A 20,056-nucleotide genomic window follows, 5' to 3' on the forward strand; every position below is an offset into this window, starting at 1 on the left:
AAAAAAAAATCAATTTCTGTGTGTGAATGTAAACAAATACACAAATATTTTAATAGGCATTTGATTAGCAGTTAAGTATAAAACCAGCAATAACTCTGAAGATAATCAGAATTATTTTTATTGTTGTAAGAAGTCATAGCAGAAAAATTAATCCTATAATACAATTTACATACAGAGAAATACCCTTGACAAGGATAAAAGCAGAATTACTATTTTAAAACGTTTGTAAGAGATATAAATAAATGTCCTTTCTAAAAAAAACAACATATATATATATATATATACACTGAAATTAGGTGGATTTTTCTATTTACAGGACTGTGTCCATTAAATGTTAAAAACACAAGGTCTTCTAAATAGTCTGACTTGCTGAATTGTCCTAAATATTATACCAAGTATTCACAAAAAAAGCTTTATAGTCAAGAAAAAAACGTATTTTCTTTATTTCATTTATGACACAGGAGATAGAAGAGCAGTGGAGAGTGACAAAATTAAATGACCAACATTACAAAAATCCTGCTATTTGTCTGTTTCAGGCACTTTCGTAACTCTGGAAATAATATGGATCAACTGTTTATTTGAAATGAAAAAATTCGTCCCTTTAGGAACTGAACTTTCTAAAAATTAAGTATGCTTTTAAGGGAATCATCATTCATTTTGACTAGAATAGCTAAATTATGATGAGCTGGGCCCCAAGGAGAAATAAGCAATCTCAAATCCCATCACAGAATGCTGAAGGCAGTCACATGACAAGAGACCTCTTAATAATGGTATTTTTAATGAAGTACGTATACATCAAGTTTCTCAAGTAGTTTAACAAGTTAACAATAAATAAAATAGATAGTAATTTATCATAGAATGGTTTAGGTTAGAAGGAACCTTGGAAGGTCATCCAGTCCAACCCCTCTGCAATGAGCAGGGATGTCCTTCGCTTAAAACAGATTGCTCAGAGCCCCATCCAGACTGGCCTCGAATATCTCCAGGGATGGGGCATCTACCACCTCTGGGCAACCTGTTCCAAGGTTCCAACACCCTCATTATAAAAAATTTCGTCCCCATATCTAACCACAGGTTTACAAAGAACTTGATTCTCCTCATCTTTCTGGAAGGAAGCAGGTTCCTGGCATATTTCATATACGTGGTGCGACTCCTTGAGAAGATAACCCAGCACAAAGAGACCTGATCTCAGCGAAGCATTAAACCACTCTCTGCATGTCACGGACACAGCACATGAAAGGCAATAAAACCAGCTGTCAATGGTTTAAGCCACAGGACAGAATACACAAGATGGTTTGAATGAGGAATGTCATACCCAACCCAAATGTCAGTGAAGAGAACAGATATCACATCCTCCAAAACAAGTACTGGAAATTAAATCTAAATCTCAGGGCTGGTTTTTTACATCACCAGCTTTCATCAGAGCCTTAATAGCTCTGGCCCTCATCTCAAGTTCCAGAAGCTCCAGCTGCTGTGCTGATGGCTGAACATCTTCTGGCGGAGGAACGGCTAAGGCTGCAGCTTTCGGTTCCTTTGGGCTAGACTCTGCCAACCCCAGTATCTCATTCACGCTTTTCTCAATGTCCTTCTGAAGGTCATCTATTTGGCCAGCTCCACTTCTGACAGCGTTTTCTTGCACCTCTGGACCATCTTCTTCATTACACGGGCCTTCTATGTCACTATCATATGCATCTGCATTTATGCTGAGGACATCACTATCTTCTCCCTTGCCTGCAACACAAATGTAACAGTCACACATTCGCCTGACAGAATCATTTTTCTTCCAACCATTTTTCTTTAAGCTTCTGCTTAAAGTGTTTCTCTGCAGATTAAAAGAGTGGCAAAAAGATCTATGAATTTAAAAAAAATAATTCCTCTTCTTTTTCTCTGCCAACTTTTAAGGTCGATTTAATTTAGACAAGTGTTAATGCATTTTTTATGCCAATTTTGCAGTACAGCAAAGCGGCAATACCAGGAAAATCTATTCCAGCCTATGGAGTTACATGATCTATTTTCCTAATTAAAATGTCATAAGGCTTCATATCAAAGGAAGCCTCTGCAGTGCAAAACTGATTACTGTTTATTATCTTTAAAGCAAACTTAGTTTTCAAAATGCAATTTTTAAAATGAGACTTTAAAAGGTGTCAGACGCTACAGTGAGGCACTGTACTAAAATTAATAGAAACTCCATTTATAGTGCAACTACTCAGAATCTACACAGGTATTTCAGATGTATTTAACTCAGTAAAAACATGGATAACTCATGGCATTGGCATTTAGTGCTGGCTCAAAGTTTATGTTCACAAAAAAAAAGTTAGAAGAGGCAGTGAAATAAAATAAAAGCAAAACTCTAACAGAACCTGAGTAACAGTTCTCACAATTTGGCTACAGAGAGACTATTGCTTTTGAAATATTGGATTCAGAAATTATTAGTCCTTCACCAACCTTTGTATCTGTGGTAACTTATTGTAGGTTTGGCTCTTGCTTAAAATGTACCATTTATAGCCAGATGACAGTTACTGATTCTAAAGGTTTTATAATCGTTTTTGGTAGTACCACTATCCAAAGGTATGGCGGTGTCCCTGTTAATTAATAATGAGATTTTAGAGCTAAAGATCTATGGTTCATTCTCTTTTAAAAATATGGCAGAGCATGAAGACATGAAAGCCAAACTCTTCTCAGTACTGCACGCTGACAGAACTAGTGGCAATGGACAAAAATTAAAACACATGAAGTTCCATCTGAACACCTGTAAAGACATTTTTACTGTGAGGGTCATCAAACACTGGAGCAGGTCTCCCAGAGAAGGTGTGGAGTCTCCATCCTTGCACATACTCAAACCTCAACAGCAGGTGCTTCTGGGCAGCCTGCTCTAGCTGACCTGCTTGACCAGGGGGATTGGGGTCAATGAGCTCAAAACAGCCCTTCTAACCTAAACGATTCTGTGACTCTCTGATGCTTAAAGTTAGTATGCTGATATCTGACTTTAAAAGGTTCTCTTTCACTGAACTGTTAGGTTTTTCTTTTTTTTGAATTGTTAGTTTCATCCATCCATCTCATTGGTTCCTGATCTTCAGATCTGCAGGGCTAGTAGCACAGATTTGCAAGGATTGCTTATCAACAATAAAATAAACAATACACTGGAAATCCAAGCAAATACTTCCTCTGTGTGGTGCTCTTTTTTAATATCATTCAAGCTATTAAAAAAAATTGATAATGCAGTCTAACACAGCAAGGACCTATGATTTTAATACCTTTAACTAATCATCCTCTTACTCAAAGAGAACATGATACTCTGGTTGATTAAGTCATTAAAAGCAACTATGAAGCAACCACCTGCAACAGTCATCAGGTCCCCTTGATAATAAAAAAGTGAAAGAGATCTACAGGGAATATGTCAGTTCTAAGGTCACTCCATATAGTAAAACGAGCAACATGTAAAGCAGGGCTCACAAAGCCATAGCAACCTGGTCCTAAAGTTTTGATGCTTTTATTACGACTCCTTCCTTCTCCATTTAATTCCCCTCACTAATTACTTCAGAAATAAACATGTTTCAGAAAGTCATTCCAAGACACATCTTTTAGACAACATTCTGAATTGTGAAACAGGAGTTGCAGGAAGCAAGTAATGTTTGACTTTTGCAGAAGATAAATATGGCTTTTAAGAATTCGCAACATTCTTTGATCAGAAAAGCTATTTCTAACAGTTACTGCATACAGCTAGTCCAAATGAAAACAAACAGACTGAAACATCTACAATTCTAGTGCTTCATGCCCAGAATAATACTGGCAGTTGTTATATGGTGCTGACTTAATGATTGAAATGAAACAAACACTGCTGCAGGTTAAGAGAACTGTTTCCTTACACAGCAGGTACTCTATACAACTAACTTCCCTGCTTTTGCATTTTCTATTCTGCCTATCGCTATAGTACCTGAATGTCTTATCCACTACATTTTTGCATTTAAAAGAAGAAAACATACAACACAAAATGTTCATCATCAGAGATTCAAAGATTTGAGTGTGTACTTCTACTGGCTTTGACTTCAAGAAAACTATGCCAGTTATCAGGAGTGGTGGGTGTTAAACACCATTTCATTGGACCTCAGCTCTGCGCAATCAAAGTAAGGTATCACATACCAAGATTGAACTAAATGATTAAATTACAAGCAGTCCTTTGGCAAACCATTATTATAATGGATTTCTATGAATGTCAAAACAGGGTACTGCAGGCTCTTATGATCATCTCAACCGAAAATAAAACTGATTCTCGAAGAATTCAGCAAATGGTAACAGTATTAGCAATCACCTACATACCAAGAAATTGAAATGACCGAAGATCCTCTTCAGCTGAAAAACTAGATCTGAAGAGCCAAATGAGCCTTGCAAGAGCTTCAGTCATGTTCCAGAAGCTAAACTAGCAAACTTTGAAGAGCTACAATTTGCTTCTAGTCACAAAAAAACCTCCAGTCTCACAGAATTAAGAAGCCAAAGTTCCTACACAATGTCATCTTCAGTGTTCCCCTCTCCTTTTCTGGAATTGGGACCAATTGAAAGGTTGTAAACCCACATCTGCTGATTTGTAAGATAATGCTTCTTTGCAATTGGGGCTACTGTTCAAAAGAAAGCTATCAATTATCTGGAATTAGTCACTGCTCAACACCAAGAGAACAAAATTTCAGCTTTCTCCACTACATACCTTGTTTTGATTCCTGACTTTCCAGCTTGCTGTCCTCTCTGAGAGAAGAAGTAGAGTCTATACTGTTGTCCTGTCTGGAAAGAAGTAAGACGACATTTTAATCTACACCATTTACAATTTAAGAGAACTTTCTGAAAAACATTAACTTAAGAAATTATGTGCAGGTAAGCCTATAGGCCAGCTACAGTATGAATAAAGGTAAATGGAACATACAGAGTGCTAATCTAAGCACTTGAGAACAAGCCTTTTTTGTTTTCCCTTTGCTAGCCATACATAAGGATAAAGCAATTATTTCTACTACACCCTAACCTTTTAGAATAGCAACCTTCACTGAGAGCCTCTCCATAATACTAGGAGCTTTTCTCTAAAACTCAAAATAAATTGTCACACAGGCAAACGACTTGAAAAAGCCATCAGTTCAGTTGTATTCAAACACTATTTACTGTTTTCTTTTGAAATTAATAAGTTGTTTCCATGAAGTTACCATCATGCCACCACCACCCACCTCCCCTACATCACAATCTCATAGTTTCACACAAGGACACTTTTTAAAATTAAATGCAACTCAGGCATTTCTCTATTTCTTCTATTTAAAAAATTTCTACCCTTTACTTGCTAGGTTTCAACTGCTTTATACAAGGGATAATGAAGAGATACTTCTGTGAAATGTTCATATTCTTCACACATTTCGCATGTACTAGTTATACAAGCTGTGAAAATACTGTGAAACATACAGGAAGAAGGAAGGCAGAAGGACCCAGAATCCAGAAGAGTAAAACTGCCATCTTTAGTGAGCATTTTGACAGTAGAATTGCCAGTTTCCTACCCTGAATGTAGGTGTGGCATTTGTTTCATACATATTAATATGGATTCAATGCAACTATCCTGCCTGTGGGAGCTAAACCGCACTATAAAAAGGGCAGCAGTATTCTGGTATCACAAATTCAAATATAATGACTCAACGAAACCTTTTCAGGAATGGCCTGAAAGCTTTTAGTAAAATTGTGCTGTCAAAGATTTTTTTTTCTTTTTCAGTTGTCCAATGGCTGTATCAGGAGGGAGAACTCCGCAATACTTCTAGCCATCCTGGTCTGAGAGGCAGTTATTTTGATTGCTATTTCCTTTTCTGTAATAGCAAAGGTTACAAATCAATAGGCTCTTCTTTTTCTTTCACTTTTTATACCCATTGTAATAAATGTGTATGGTAGCATGCAATAATTGATTAAGAAGAATGTGTAACTGTTTTCATATGCACACAGCACCTAAAAAATATATTTATATGCTCTGCACCTTAAGTAAGGAAATATAAATGTATTGCCCAATGCCATTTTAACAAACTAGGAGTAGACCATTTACTGTTATGCATTTTTCCCAGAACTCAGTGATATGTATCCTTTCAGTTTGCTTTTCTGCTTGGTCAAGAACTATTCTCTCAACCTTTTAACTTCTGTTGGATTTTCCATTCCCAAGGAGGGCTGGAAGAGACAGAACGGATACAAACCACATGTTCAAATAGCTATGTTGAGTGGGAAGTTCTGTATATACAGCTAACTCCTTCAGAAAATTATTTAAACTTTGCCTCTTCACAAACGGAGTTTTATCATTTATTTTCTATTCTACTCATCAGTCTGGTACTACAAAGGCCATAGGTATGGCAAGATGGATTACAGTCCTCACCTGTTAGACAGAGAACAGGCTGTGAGGAAAAGTTTTACACTCATACACGCACCCACACCGTCAAAGTCAACTGAGACCCACCCCAATTATGACTCCAGAGAGCCTGCCTGGCCTAGCTCACAGGGAACACCACCTCTGCACTGTTGCTGTCAGGCTCCAGACCATAGCCAAAGACCAAAGTCTAACCAGTCCTCTGCTTTGAGACAGTGTCAGACTCCAGGGTAGCAACATTTACCCACCCACCTCCATTACTGGGTGGGGTTAAGCCCAAAGACAGCACAGACCACCATCTAAATCTGTCCATGATGGTGTCACAGCACACCTTCCCAGAAATTTCAGGTTTTGCTTTCCTGCCACTTGCCAAGGCTTATCACACTCAGTTCTCTGTCACATTCTTCCTGTCTAATAGATTAAGCGCTTAATGGTGAGTCATCATCAGCACAAAGGTGCAGACATAAACAGTGAGCAGAGGAACCCTAGTAACTTGATTGACACAGAGGGATCACCCTGCCCAAGTTGCTCCTAGAGCTGTGAAAGGACGTCAACCAGTCCATTTTTCTGGGAATGAAATCTAGTAAGAAAAGTCAGCTACAGAAATCACCTGATAGGCTGAAAGATGTTACTGTCTACAGAAGCAGGGGGGTCCATATAGGATGCTGAGGAAGAACATTTCAGCATTGCATAAAACATACTGGCAGATGTTTTTAAGGGGAGTGTAGAAACGTATAGGGCAGTCTGAGATGTTCAGAGGAGGAGCCAAAGGTGGGAAAAGGGATAGACTGAGGCAGTTTGAGAAAGAACAAGCATGGGAAAAAAAAAAAAAAAAGAAGAAGAAGGAAAAAAAGAAGATAAAGGGCCAGCAGAGCATAAATAAGTTGCTGGTCACTATACTTCTCTGGCCAAACCCTGGACCTGATCACCACAGTCTGCCCTGCCTTCTTATTGAATTCTATTGCTATATGATTTATCCAAATTAGAAGATACTAAGCTCTGCATATATATGGATGTGCATGTCTCTTAAGTGCCAGCAACTGCAAAGGGAACCATAGGTCATAGGTGCCTGCAGGACTGTGCTGCTAGACAATAGAATGAAAAACGCACATTTCCTCAGGGAACTCCAGTGTCATGCATCAGTGTGTATGCAAATGCATGTAATTCACCAGCAAACCTCAGGCTAGTCTAGCCAGCAAGTATGGGAGTCAGGTCCCAAACAGGCTGTAAGATCAGAGGCAAAATTCATCAAAGAGAGCAGGGTTTGCAAACTGAGGGACCACAGCTCTGCTAGACACACAAGAGTCTGAGTGTCAGCTACTAGGGACAATTCTAGGTCTGCACCAGCTATCAGAGAGGCATTCACGTGCAAGGAGGTCTAAGCTACAACTGGAGTGGAGATGCAAACCTTGTGGGTTTGTGTGTCCAAGTGCCAATAGCTGGGGAGAGCAGGTGGATCTAGGACCAGCTACTGATCAACAGATCAGGAAGGATCTATTTCCTCTTTTTTTTTCCCCTTCAGCAACTCCTAATGATTTTTTTTACTTAGTCACTAAACTCTTGAAAAAAATAAGGTTGTGATACACCCTGCTCATCACTAAGAACAAAAGCTGCTTAGGCTGCCCCTACCCCATCTTCCCTCATGCACACACACTTCTTCATTTTGAGCTGATTAGTCATCTCTGCACTGGAGAGCAATGTGTCACTTGTGAAAGACTGATCTTCAACAGATAGTATTCAGCCAAAAACCTTCACATCTCTGATATCACTCTGAGCTCCAACACCAAATGTCACTGAAGAAATTATAATCGACCCTCTGACAGAAAACTCAGAGCAACCTCTATGGTTCAAACACTGGTTGTGAAATTACCTACACCCATCTCAACAGCTACATAAAAAAAATAATAATAAAAAAAATCACACATCAAAACTTCTTGTAAAGTTTCATCCTGTTGCATTGACACTATTAATGACTGCAGTAAAATCACAATTCTTTAAAGACTATGTCACATCAGAAAAATATTGTTTAGAACCCAGAAGCCCTTTTACAGCAAGCTTTACTCTTTCAGAATTGATTGGACTGTACTGCTGGCTAACCTGCAACACTTCATTTAACAGGTGGGCATTTTGCACCATCTTGTGGCCAAGCAGAAGCATTTCAGTTCACAGCTCAGTTTTGCTCCCAACTTGTTAATCTTGTTAAATTTGTTTGTTAATAAAATTATTTTTTCCTAATTATCTGTACTGTAGTATATATTTGAGAAAGGGTAGCACAACATCATGTTTCCAAACCATGAGAAGATATGTTAATCTAAAATTAAGGCACAGTATACAAATTTAATACCCTCTTATTACATGCAATGCTAGGATGTGACCCAAATAACTTTGATCTCCCTTTGTTTGTCATTCCTTAAAAACACTACTCCCTCGGGATGACAGTTATGTTCAAAGTCACTCTTCCAAGAGACAAACTCAGCTTTTTTAAATAGAACAACATTTTCACACTATGTTCCTTCAACAGAAAGAAGATAGCTACTACAGTTTGTTGGTGATAAATGCTGTACATTTAAATTTTCCCTATGCTAGCTTTTCATGTCAGCATGCTCCATGCTAGTGCAATGCTTACCTGGGCTCAGGCACACAGATCCTCTACAGAATATATTACTTTCAGGAATCTGCATAGCTGTCAAAGAAATCTGGGTTTGAGCCTGATTTGGTACCACATCTTACAGAGCAAGGTAAGATAGCAGCACAGGTTAGGAAAAGGGGTACTGGTCAGAGGAGTGGACGACCAAGGATTAAGAAAATAGCACTGTAATACTGGTGTCTGGGAATCCAAGCTTCAATAGTAACTGCAGTTGGAGAACAGCACAAAAAGTTTTGTGACGGAAAAAAATACCATAATGCACTGGACTAGAAGACAGTCTAACAACATGATACAGTTGTGTTGATACTTTTCTTACCGGGCTTTTAATTGTCTTTAAGAAACATTCACCTAAATATCCAGAGTGAGGCGTGAGATCAGTATCACTGCTACTCTGACATACAGATGCTGTACCTTCCTAAACTAAAGTGTGCCTTTGCAGTTCCAAGTCTAAAAAATATTTCTAGAAGTCCTGAGTCCTCAAAATCTTTCTGTAAACTTTTGTTTAAATGGTGTATTTCCACAATAAATGCGAACTAAAATAAGCAATTAAAAAAAAATAAAAAGGAAAAAAGTCCTTATGAAGTAGTGCTTCTCAGGAAATGCACTGTAAGTGACAGATGCTAATCAAATAGTTTAATGAGTTTTAAAATATGCAGTCTAATTACAGGTGAAGTTTGAGGACACCATGAGATCACAAGAAAGTGAACAGATGTCAAATGCTAATGTATCTGTTCAGTGACTCAAGTAGCCTGCTCTTTCAGTGATGCCAAATGGTGAAGATAAGCAAGTAATCCTAGAGGGGTAAATATCAGATGGCAATTGCACATCTGTGAACAACCCAGTACTCAGCAGCAAAATATGTTAAAACAAGGCAAGCCTTTAAATCTGCTAACCTTTCTAAAACAAAGCAAGCAAAAACTGCACTCATGACTGCAAAGCAGTAAAAAGGCTATAAACTCTTAAAAGAGCGGATATTAAACTGCAGATTCGCACAATGAAAAAAAATAAGCACATTAGAGTTTCAAAGTGAAAGATCATTTGCTCACATTATACCAATGAGCATATGATCACTATAATATTACCATGCTCGTTCTTTCAATATGTATTTTATTACTAAAACAAACAATTTACTTTCAGTCCTTCTGTTTGAGGGTATTTAAAGAGCCAGTTCAGGGAACAGCAAAGAAATAGCTCAAGAACATGCCAATACCTTTTGAATGAGATTGGAAAAATATCTGCTTAGTTTTGCAGGACATTAATTGGCTGACTCCTTTCAATTAAATATCTGTCATTTAGTTGACAATTTGGTACACAGCAATTTTCTTGGTTTAACAGTATTACACTGCAGACAGTAACACGGAAACAATAACAAAAATCTGAGAACTGCACCTACACAGAGCTTGCAAGTAATGAAGCAAATCTATTGTTAACAGCAATTTCCAGCTGCTGGCAAACACAGACCCTACTTCTTCAGCTCTTCTCTATGCTTCTTCCAGGATTTCTAGTGTTTAACTTGGTCTGTTATTTTGTCACCAGCTGCTTCTAAGTGTTTTACATGCTAATGGAAGTATGTGAAGCTTTTACAAAATTGAATTTAGGAAAAACCTCAGGACTTCTGGTTCTGGTGGCAAAATGAGAATATGTGCATCAAGGAAAGGAAGGTTCAATTGACAATTACAGATGTAATACAATCAAAAAGCTTCAGATAAAGATCTGAATTGTGCAGTCTTCCCTGTACTTGGAGAAATTTCTTCAAATCCCTGCTACTTTTAGACTGTACAGACAGGAAGCGGGTCTTCAGAGACAGATAAAAATTTGGGAAAAAAATACGCAGTGTGAACTACAGCCTGCTAAGAAAGTCTCTATATTTTGATACACTTGTAATTTCTTCAGATGTACTGATTTAAGCTATCTATTGATATAAGAATATTGCTAAAGGTATAAGTTTCTCGATTTTTTTTTTTCTTCGAGGACAAGGATGAAAGACACAAAGCAGTGTATTTCCCATCAGTTAAATTTTTTACTAGATTAGTTAATCTTTAAGACTAATTAACTAATTTAACTTCTTAACTATTTTTTTAAGACTTGCTATTCACACTTTCCCTTCCCACATATACATCTCCACGAAAAAAATTAAGACATGTTGGATCTAAAATAAAGAAGTTTTAATGTTGTGTCATTAATAGAATGCAGAAAAAAGTGGTCATTTACAAGAAAACCACAAGTAATGAAGACAAATGGGAAGAACCAAAGGCGAGAACATAAAAAGAGAAACTGCCTTTTTCATTCTGAAAAGTCTTTTCCCCATGGCAAACAAATTCACCCATTTAAACTCAGATTATAATTAAAAATGCATTAATTATTTCAAACAACCAAAATTTAGATTAGCAATGCAGTTTTCACTTTTTCTTCACTGTTGCATCTTTAGTCTCCCTGCCTACTGACTGTCGTGTTTTAACCCCAGCTAGCAATCAAAACCACGACAGCCACTCGCTCACTCTGCACACACACACCCCTCAAATAGGGGATACAATGAGAAGGGAGAAACACATGGACAGACATAAGAAGTTTAATAAAATAACAAAATAATACAAATATACTACTAATACTAATAATATTTATATAAAATTAAAATAAAATATAAAATAGTGATACTCAATGCAATTCCTCACAAACCCTGTCCACACGAAGTACCCAGTCCTAGGGAGCAGCACCTGGTCCCAACAGCTGATCCCAGAGACAGAAGAAAGAAAAAAGCAGAAAGGCCCAGAGGCCTCTGCAAACAGCAGGATGACAAAAGGCCAGAATAAAGAAACTACCGAACAGAACCCCACTGAAATGGAGCAGAACTGGAATGGATCTCCCCAGCCAGAAAACCTGACCCTTGGCTCCAAGACAACAACTAAGCTAGCAGTAAATTCTTACATTCTCTTTGTTCCAACTCAACAACAATGGAAAATTACTTGGGGGAAAAACATTCTGTCCCAGGGAGTTATCTTGTCTTCAAACTAAATCCAAACAATGACCATGCTAGCTACAAAAAAAGAAAAATTTCAAACTCCATGAAGAAAATAAACTCACTTTCAGTCACACCAGCACACTGATTTCTTGATCTTCCGGCTGAAGCACAAGTTCTGCAAACTTGCATTTATATTTACTTACACAGTTTGTGAAAAAAATTAACCTCAACACCCACAGATTAGACCTATTAAATAAACAGGGCTCATGACAGTTGTAAAAGCATAATATTGTTCTACTTACTGAGCACTGTGCTTAATGATTAATATAAAACCTTAATTTTCCTCATTTCACCTATTTTGTCCTACTGCTTTTTTTTCTCTATTATTCAAACAGTTTTCCCTTTTTGTTTTTTTTTTGTTAAAGCTTACACACAGCTAAAGCTATAAGCCAAGGTTCTCAGATAGAACGTGTGTAGCATACTACTTTTTAACCCACTGCATTAAAAAATGAGAAAAGCCACAATTCCTACATCAGTATATCTTCTCTGGCCATTTCAGACAGGTCTAAAACATTAAATTACCAGGATGGAGACAGAGACACAAAAAACGGGCCCTTAAACCATCCTACTGGTCAAAGGAAGCAATCTGCTCTATAACTTTGATCAACACCTCTCAGTTTTTGTTACTTTTTTTTTTAAACACAATATCTTAACACAATTTCTTCTTGATTTTGTTAACTGCTTACATCTTTCTTATCAGTGATGTAAGTTGATGCAGCTTTGCCAGGTTTTCATCACTGCATCAACTGTTAAAGAACTTGGTCAGTTTTAATTCTGCTGTACTTCAACACAGCTATGAGCAAAGGTAGACAACACAAACTCATTTTGGTCTACTTGCTGCTTATGCCTGGAATATTATCTGCCTAGTGTAAAGACATTAGACTTCCAAACTGCAAACTTTCCTACTTGTCATGGGCAAACAGGTTAATTGTCTTCATATACCAACTAGCTAAAAAATGGTAAATCCTGCTTCATTTCTTTAACAGATACTCTTTTACATAAAGAGACCTGATATTTAGAGTATTTTGTAGTTTTTTTAATTCTTTATTTTGCTTTTTTAAATAGCCAGCAGAAGGCAATGACCAAATTAAGAAAAAATAGGTCCATAAACATGTACTGACACCATTCCCAGATCATGGAAGGAAAAAATTACAAAGTTGGGGATACAGGCACAATCAGCTCCAAATGGAATCCTAGAATAAATAGCATCAGAGGGTATTGAAACTGTATCACATGAGAGAAACGGAAACATCACTTAACTTGGTATCACTTCATTTTGTCATGTATTTGTATGATGCATAATGTGATCAAAAAAATTTACTTCATTTGTTCTGAATCAAAGACAGGATCAGAAACCAGATCCCTGTAAAATTAAAATACTAACCAGAAAAATGAAATTTGGATTATGATCACTACCTTTCCCATCCATTTGTTCCTATTTAGTAAGTTTAGATGAACTAACCACACCAGCAAACAAGAGGTACTTTAATCTGCCCAAACACTGGTATATTGTCTCAGAAGTTTATTAAGTTTGTGCATTGAATCTGGGGACCAGCTGTAATCAGGTCGGCAATGAAAACAGAAAAGCTTTTTATTTTGTCTTCTACAAGCACATTCTACATACAAAATTTGATACATGGTAGGTAATAACCAGTAACTTTCTCTTCCCCTACACTATTTCCATAGAAACTGTCAGAAAGAGTTCACCAGTTCAAGAAGTGACCTAGTAAAACATTACACAAGATTCGTCTTTAAAAAACAGACAAGCATTTTAATAAAAGGTTAAAAAGTGTTAGCCTTCACAAAACTGAAAGATGTCAACCTAAGAAAAGAAACCAGAAGCCACTGTTCTTGAAACTCTAGACATTCTACAACATCCCTAACAGAGAACATGGGAACAGATGAGTATCAGTGCTGCTTCAACTGGGGCAGGAATAAGGACCAGAAAAGGGTGGAAGAGAAGAGAGACATCTCAGTTGAATTGAAAATACACTTAACACAGCTCACTACCCTAAGCAGGAAGAGGTTACTCAACCTGCTTTAGCTCACTTAAAGAGGGTTAACGTAAACCATATTACTTCAATTCTGCTGCAGGTTAGGAGTGCGCACATGCTCAATTAGCACAACTCAACTGACAGGCAGTAACAGCACTATGAAACTCAGCTATGTGCTCGAGACACATTAAATATTATAAAGTGACAAAGTCATGTTTTTAAGTTTAGTGCATGCTATCAGTCACAACTCATTGGCATTCAACTCAGGTAATCACATAATTAAGGGTATAGTGATGGTGCCTTTCAACATTACATTTGATCATTCCTCATGAAAAATGCCTGTATTGTTTAGTATCTTTAAATTAAGCTTTTAAATGTTTTATCTTTTACTCACTGACGGACTGATTCACCTCCAGTCTTGTCTCCTCCATCTGTCTCCTCCTCAGTATCAGAATCAGCTCCAACCTTGCCTAAATATACACAGTTTCAAACATGAACACTTAGGCAGGTAATACAATTAATGCTATATAGTTAGGCTTACTGTGAATTGCAATCAGCAGATGTTCTAAATCAGACTGACTCAAAATCAAAAATCTTATTTCTGAGTTTTCTGCTAGCCACATGGCTGACACTGTTCAGTGACACTGCATGACCAAAAAAACCAGAATAGCTATTGCTAGTACAATACTATAGGCACTAAAAAGCAAGCACAGGAGAACAGAATTAATAGAAGGTATTCTGCAGCATTCAAGATTTGAAGAACTCCATTCAACTGAGAAGAGAGCAATGTGTCTACAAATAAATTGTACAGCCCTTAAATATCAACTGGAAGTTCAATTGGATACTGAAAAGCTGAAATGTCATATCCTTAATCAAAGTACATGGACTGTGTGTCTCAGCAAAACACAGGGATCCACCACGAATCCTTTAACCACACTGAATACTGCAGTGCAATTGCTAATACAATTAAAATGGTTTTCAGTGTGTCAGACTTCCCCTGCAGAGAACCAGGAGGCAACTTAATGTCAGTTTACGTAAATAACGGATTTCAAACAATATTTCTAGACTCCTAGCTTTCTTTTTTTCCACCAAGTCAAAAGCTTTGTTCTTATTTTGGGTACTAAGGAAAAGAAGTTTACACTACTGTGTTCCTGAATCTATCCCTAATAGATTCTAAATAAATGCATTATTTCATCCAAGCTTAAAGATCAAAACCAGCATACATACATACATAGATACATATATACACACTATGTATATACTATTAGCATGTGCCTATATGAAACACTAATAAATATGTATACTAATACATAAACCACTCATATATACTTATTCATATGTATGTGTTTATATATTAGTAGCTAGACATTCAGTGAAAATTCTGTTTAGAGGCAGACTGTTCTCTGGTGTGCAGTGGTACCTAAAAGTTTTGTTCATACCTTCAAGTATCTTCAACAGTTTTTTTTCAGATAACAGCTCCAACTGCTCCAAACAAAGCCTTTTGATTTCATCCATGGAACAGCTCTAAGAAGACAGATAAGACAGACCACGAGCTACTAAAAATTTCTTAGGATAGAGTAACTAAGAATGTAAGTAGTGTTCCAACTGTTCTGAATGAAGAGCTAACCTAGATTGAAAGTCCCCTCCCTATTCTGACCTGCATTGATGCAACTATTGAACACTAGGCAGGCGTTTTTTCAGTTTCGACAGCTACCAAAAATTGTGTCTGTATTTTTTTCTGAAAAGATAAGCAATACACACTTTGAATTACTCAACCTACAAATTGGAGTTTCCACTGCAGCTGTATCACTTAGTAGAAATAATGAGACATTCATGTGAAGCACAGAACAGCAAACAACTGTAGCCCTGATTACTCCTAATTCTCCATCATTCAGGAGCAGATGGATTGCATAATTAAGCTTACCAAGCCCAGAGACAACTGTTGAATCCAAGCTCAGGAACTGAAGCAAACACTGCTATTGGTAACATACCAACAGCAGTATAACATAATAAAGAAAACCTAAGAAATATGCAAATCATGATCCATTTGTCATGCTTGAAACATACTACACGTTGCCACACATTTTATGGGAATTCCAGTTACCCTTACATTTTTTGTACTATTTGGCGTCCTCTTGGTGAACTAGAGTGATAATATGACACTTTCAAATGAACTATGAGACCACGTATAAGCACCACAATTAGAAAATGCTGAGGATATTTTAACATTCACAACCTTACTGCACTTTTGGTTCTATACCAACAGGCAACTTCCTTTCAAATTCAGTAACGCCTCTGCCTCCGGCTGCTCTAGACCTCTTCTCTTCTCCCAGAGATGAGAAATGGATGAGACTGCATGCAATTCACTATGTGTTTAAAACAAAGAAGTCCTGCCTCCCTTATACTAGTAATATGACTCACAAAGAAAAAAATTAAAGACAAACTTTTAACTGTTAGCAAACATCACAGAAATGACATTTTACATGCAGCCTCTTCTTCTGTACAGGCTGCTAGCTTAATTTATTTTTACCAAACCCTGCAGTTCACAAGCCTTAAAAAAGAAAAGCCAGTAAAACTCTAGCAATACTAACACTGGAGTCCACAGAAGCTACAGCTTCAGAAGCTTCATGAAGGGGTTTTATTGCCTTATCTCAGACACTGCTTTAACACCATACAAAATGGTTCAGCTGATACAAACAGAAGTAAAAATGTATTAACAAATAAGCATACTTATTAGTGAACAACACTACCGAATTGACTCCATGCAATGGTGAAATTTTTTTGGCATATAACTAACCAGTACAGACAGTATAAAAATCAGCAGTCTGCAACTCAGCAATGTCTGAGCAGTGGAAATAAAGAGTAAGCTGGAATAATTATATCAGATCTTTTAAAAGGCTCACTTTCCGAGATTTGACGTAATCTTTAAGAAATACACAGGCAGCTTTTAAGCTGGAAGTCCACTAAACCTAAGAGATAAATGTGCTTTGTTGCACAAGCATTCAAGTTTTTAAAAGGTATATAAAAGGTAAGTGTATTTCAGTACCTTTAAAATATCAGGCAACATCTTCTGTAGTTTTTTCTCCCCTATGACACAGAAACACTGTTGAAGCATTTCTTTTTTATCTGTGATGTAAAAACTGACAGGCTTGAGTGTCACACTGAGATCTAATCCTCCTTCTTCTATATCACTGGGTTGCTCAGCTTCTTCCGCTTTTTCTCCAGACGGTGCATTGCATTTGGCTTCCTAAAATAATGGAGAGAAAGTACAATTTTCAAATTTTCTAGTAAAATAGAGAATAAGGAAACTTGCAGCTTCATTTGTGCTTGCGAGAGTTTTCCCTTCATAATTGACATCTTAAAGTGGACTTCTGAGATTCCAATAGTGTTTTAGTTCGCAAGGTAACTGCATTTTTGGTTACTGAAATCAATTATCCAAAGCTTCAAAAGGCAAGAAGTAGTTTTTAAATATTAACTGGAAAATATTACCTGCAAATACCTAGCTGCTGCTTATAAAAAAAAGCATGCTATCAGGCTGAAGAAATCCACCTCTCTGATTCACTGTGCAATTAAGCCACTAATCTCATAATTTACAGTTATCCTGAAAAGAAGAAACTTGGCATAAAATTCCTGTGTGGCACAGCCTTCTGAAAATAAAAGCCGTCTTTGTATCAGAAAATATATCTTCCATCTATCTGTGGAAGACCTGCCCAGGTAACGGAAAACAAAACAAAACAAGCTAGAAATACATTTTGATTCACTCAGGAGTGAGTGTCACACAGATTTTTGTTCCAACACCTCCTAGAAAAAGCTCACAACCCTGGATGCACAAGCACAACTGCAGCCACCTCTGAGCTTGCGCCCCGCGTCTCTGACACCCGGGAAACACAGACCGGTGTGCTGAGGGAGAGGCACGGGCAGCCCCCCGGCACTGCCCCCGCTTCGCCGCGCTCCCGCCCGCGCCGTCCAGCGGGGCTTCCTCCCCTGGGCAGCCACACGCTGACGGGCTCCGGCGGAGCCCGCGTTGCGGGTGCGGAGAACACGGCCGCCTGCTCCCCGAGCCCGCCCGCTGCGACAACCAGGCCTCGCTCCCCGCGGCGGCCCAGAGGGCGGGCCCGGCAGGGGGTGAGTCGCGCCTCAGGACGCACAGGCGGGTCCGAGCCCCGGCGCTCCCAGGCGGAGCAGGCAGAGCAGCGGACAGAGCCGCCAGCCGCCCGCCCCTCCTTCCCGCGCTACCTCCGCGGCACCGTGACTGGACTCAGTGCTCCGACGCTTCCTCTCGCTGCCAGCCGGCCCCGACGCTCCCTCCGGACAGCAAGAACGAGAGCGGCGCCGCTTCTTCTCCTTGGAAGACCGCCTGCCCGGCATCGCCCCGCCGGACGGCGCCGGGACCCTCACATCCGCGCGCCCAGCGAGCAGCCCAAAGTGAGGCGTGCTTCCGGCAGGGCCCTGATAGGCCCGCCTGACAGAGCGTCCCGCCCCTTCCGGCGGGGCGGGTGGGCAGCCGCTGGCGGTGGGCGGTAGTGGCGGCTCATTCTGGCGGCGGTGTGTGGCGAGGGCGAGGCCGCTCCCTTATAGAAATATCCGTGATCCTCCGTAACCACTATTGAATCCTGGCCGCTTTTCCCAATAATCTGAAGAGCTTCGTTCTCTTTCTGCTGCAGCTCCTTAGAACCAGACATCCTGTGCGAAGCCTTTTGGAAACCCACGTAGATGACAAAAAATCCAAGAAAACTATGTTATCCAGATAGCACTGTCTTCATGCTCAGGGACAGCTGCAAAACATCTGATTAGATTTGCAGGATGTTCTGCCTGGGGGGAGGGGAAGGAAAAAAAACTAGCAACAACAAAAAACAACAAAACAAAACAAACTACTAACTTTAATGCTGACTTGTCTAGTCTTTGCTACAGTCCATACAATCTGCCCCACAGAGAGACATCTGATTTATTTCTCTGTTCCGGAGAGAACCTCTCAGATTTGCTTACAAATGGTTAGAGCTGCTGTTCTGAGCCCCTGGTGTGAAGCTTTAAGCAACAGGTTACACATCACAGTAAACACCTTAACTTGGTTCCCATGTAACCTTTTGTACCCAGGATCTTGTTCTTAATGATTTGGTTGATGTATTGCTGACTTATACTGAAACATGCTCTGTTAAAAAATGATTCCAGCATGGAAATATCCATAATGAAAAAAACAAACATGCTCTGTTAAAAATGATTCGAGCATGGAAATATCCATAACGAAAAAAACGTCCATATCCCACTGAATGGTGATATCAACAATAAATTTATTTTTTCCATGATATTTCATGCGTATTGCGGAAGTGTGACACAAACTATTTCTCACATGATGAAACCAAGTAGGAATCATAGCAGAGAAGCCCAGTGAAGGCAGATGACCACTCCGTGCAGTTCAGTAAGTCACTGATCAGACATCAGCTACCAATGCCAAGATTATCTATAGCAGGAAATGCCAATTAAAGAGGATAATTAGGTGAAAATAAAGACCGGGGTAGACGAATGTCCATCATTTAACATAAAGAATTTATATTAAGAACCTCCTTTTCTATGCTGAGACATGGAACAGTTTCCTTCTTTATTTACTGCATCAGAGTGTCCATTTGTCTTTTTTCTGGGTTTGTTTTTTTCCCAAACATGTTGCCTTCCAGTCTGATATACTCCACTTCGTGTTGGATCTTAAAAGACATTGGTGATACTGTCCCATTTAGGTAGAGATCCACTGAATGCAAGTTGTACAAAGCTAACGGTGATCAAAAGCGCTGTGGCCAGATGATAAAAAGTAATAAACTGTCAACATTTATTGCAGGGCAACAATAAAGTGTGGCAGATGCTCTTTATTAATGCCCTCTTCCCTCCCTCTCCTAAGGAAAGGGAAAAGAAGGAAGAGTGAAAGAGACAAGTTGTAAAACAAAAAAAAAAAAAAAAGGCAAATAACACTATTAGAGAAATAATACAAAATATTAAAACCCCATATTTAATCTCCAGAGGAGCTGTGGTGCCTGCAGCAGGTT

General features: G+C 38.6%; 1 protein-coding gene across 1 annotated transcript; it reads right to left on the reverse strand.

Moving 5' to 3' along the window:
- Nucleotides 1–759: 759 nt before the first annotated feature.
- On the reverse strand, nucleotides 760–18,450 carry CAAP1 (caspase activity and apoptosis inhibitor 1). The gene is made up of 6 exons (XM_082075628.1): nucleotides 18,261–18,450; nucleotides 17,071–17,271; nucleotides 15,464–15,548; nucleotides 14,419–14,494; nucleotides 4,697–4,770; nucleotides 760–1,728 (listed from the first exon to the last, which is right to left on the reverse strand). Exons 1-6 carry the CDS (start codon nucleotides 18,390–18,392, stop codon nucleotides 1,385–1,387), a joined length of 912 nt encoding a protein of 303 aa, XP_081931754.1. The 5' UTR covers nucleotides 18,393–18,450; the 3' UTR covers nucleotides 760–1,384.
- Nucleotides 18,451–20,056: the final 1,606 nt, after the last annotated feature.

The sequence above is a fragment of the Streptopelia decaocto genome (genome assembly GCF_964273445.1).
Source record: "Streptopelia decaocto genome assembly, chromosome: Z".
NCBI classification, from domain to species: domain Eukaryota; kingdom Metazoa; phylum Chordata; class Aves; order Columbiformes; family Columbidae; genus Streptopelia; species Streptopelia decaocto.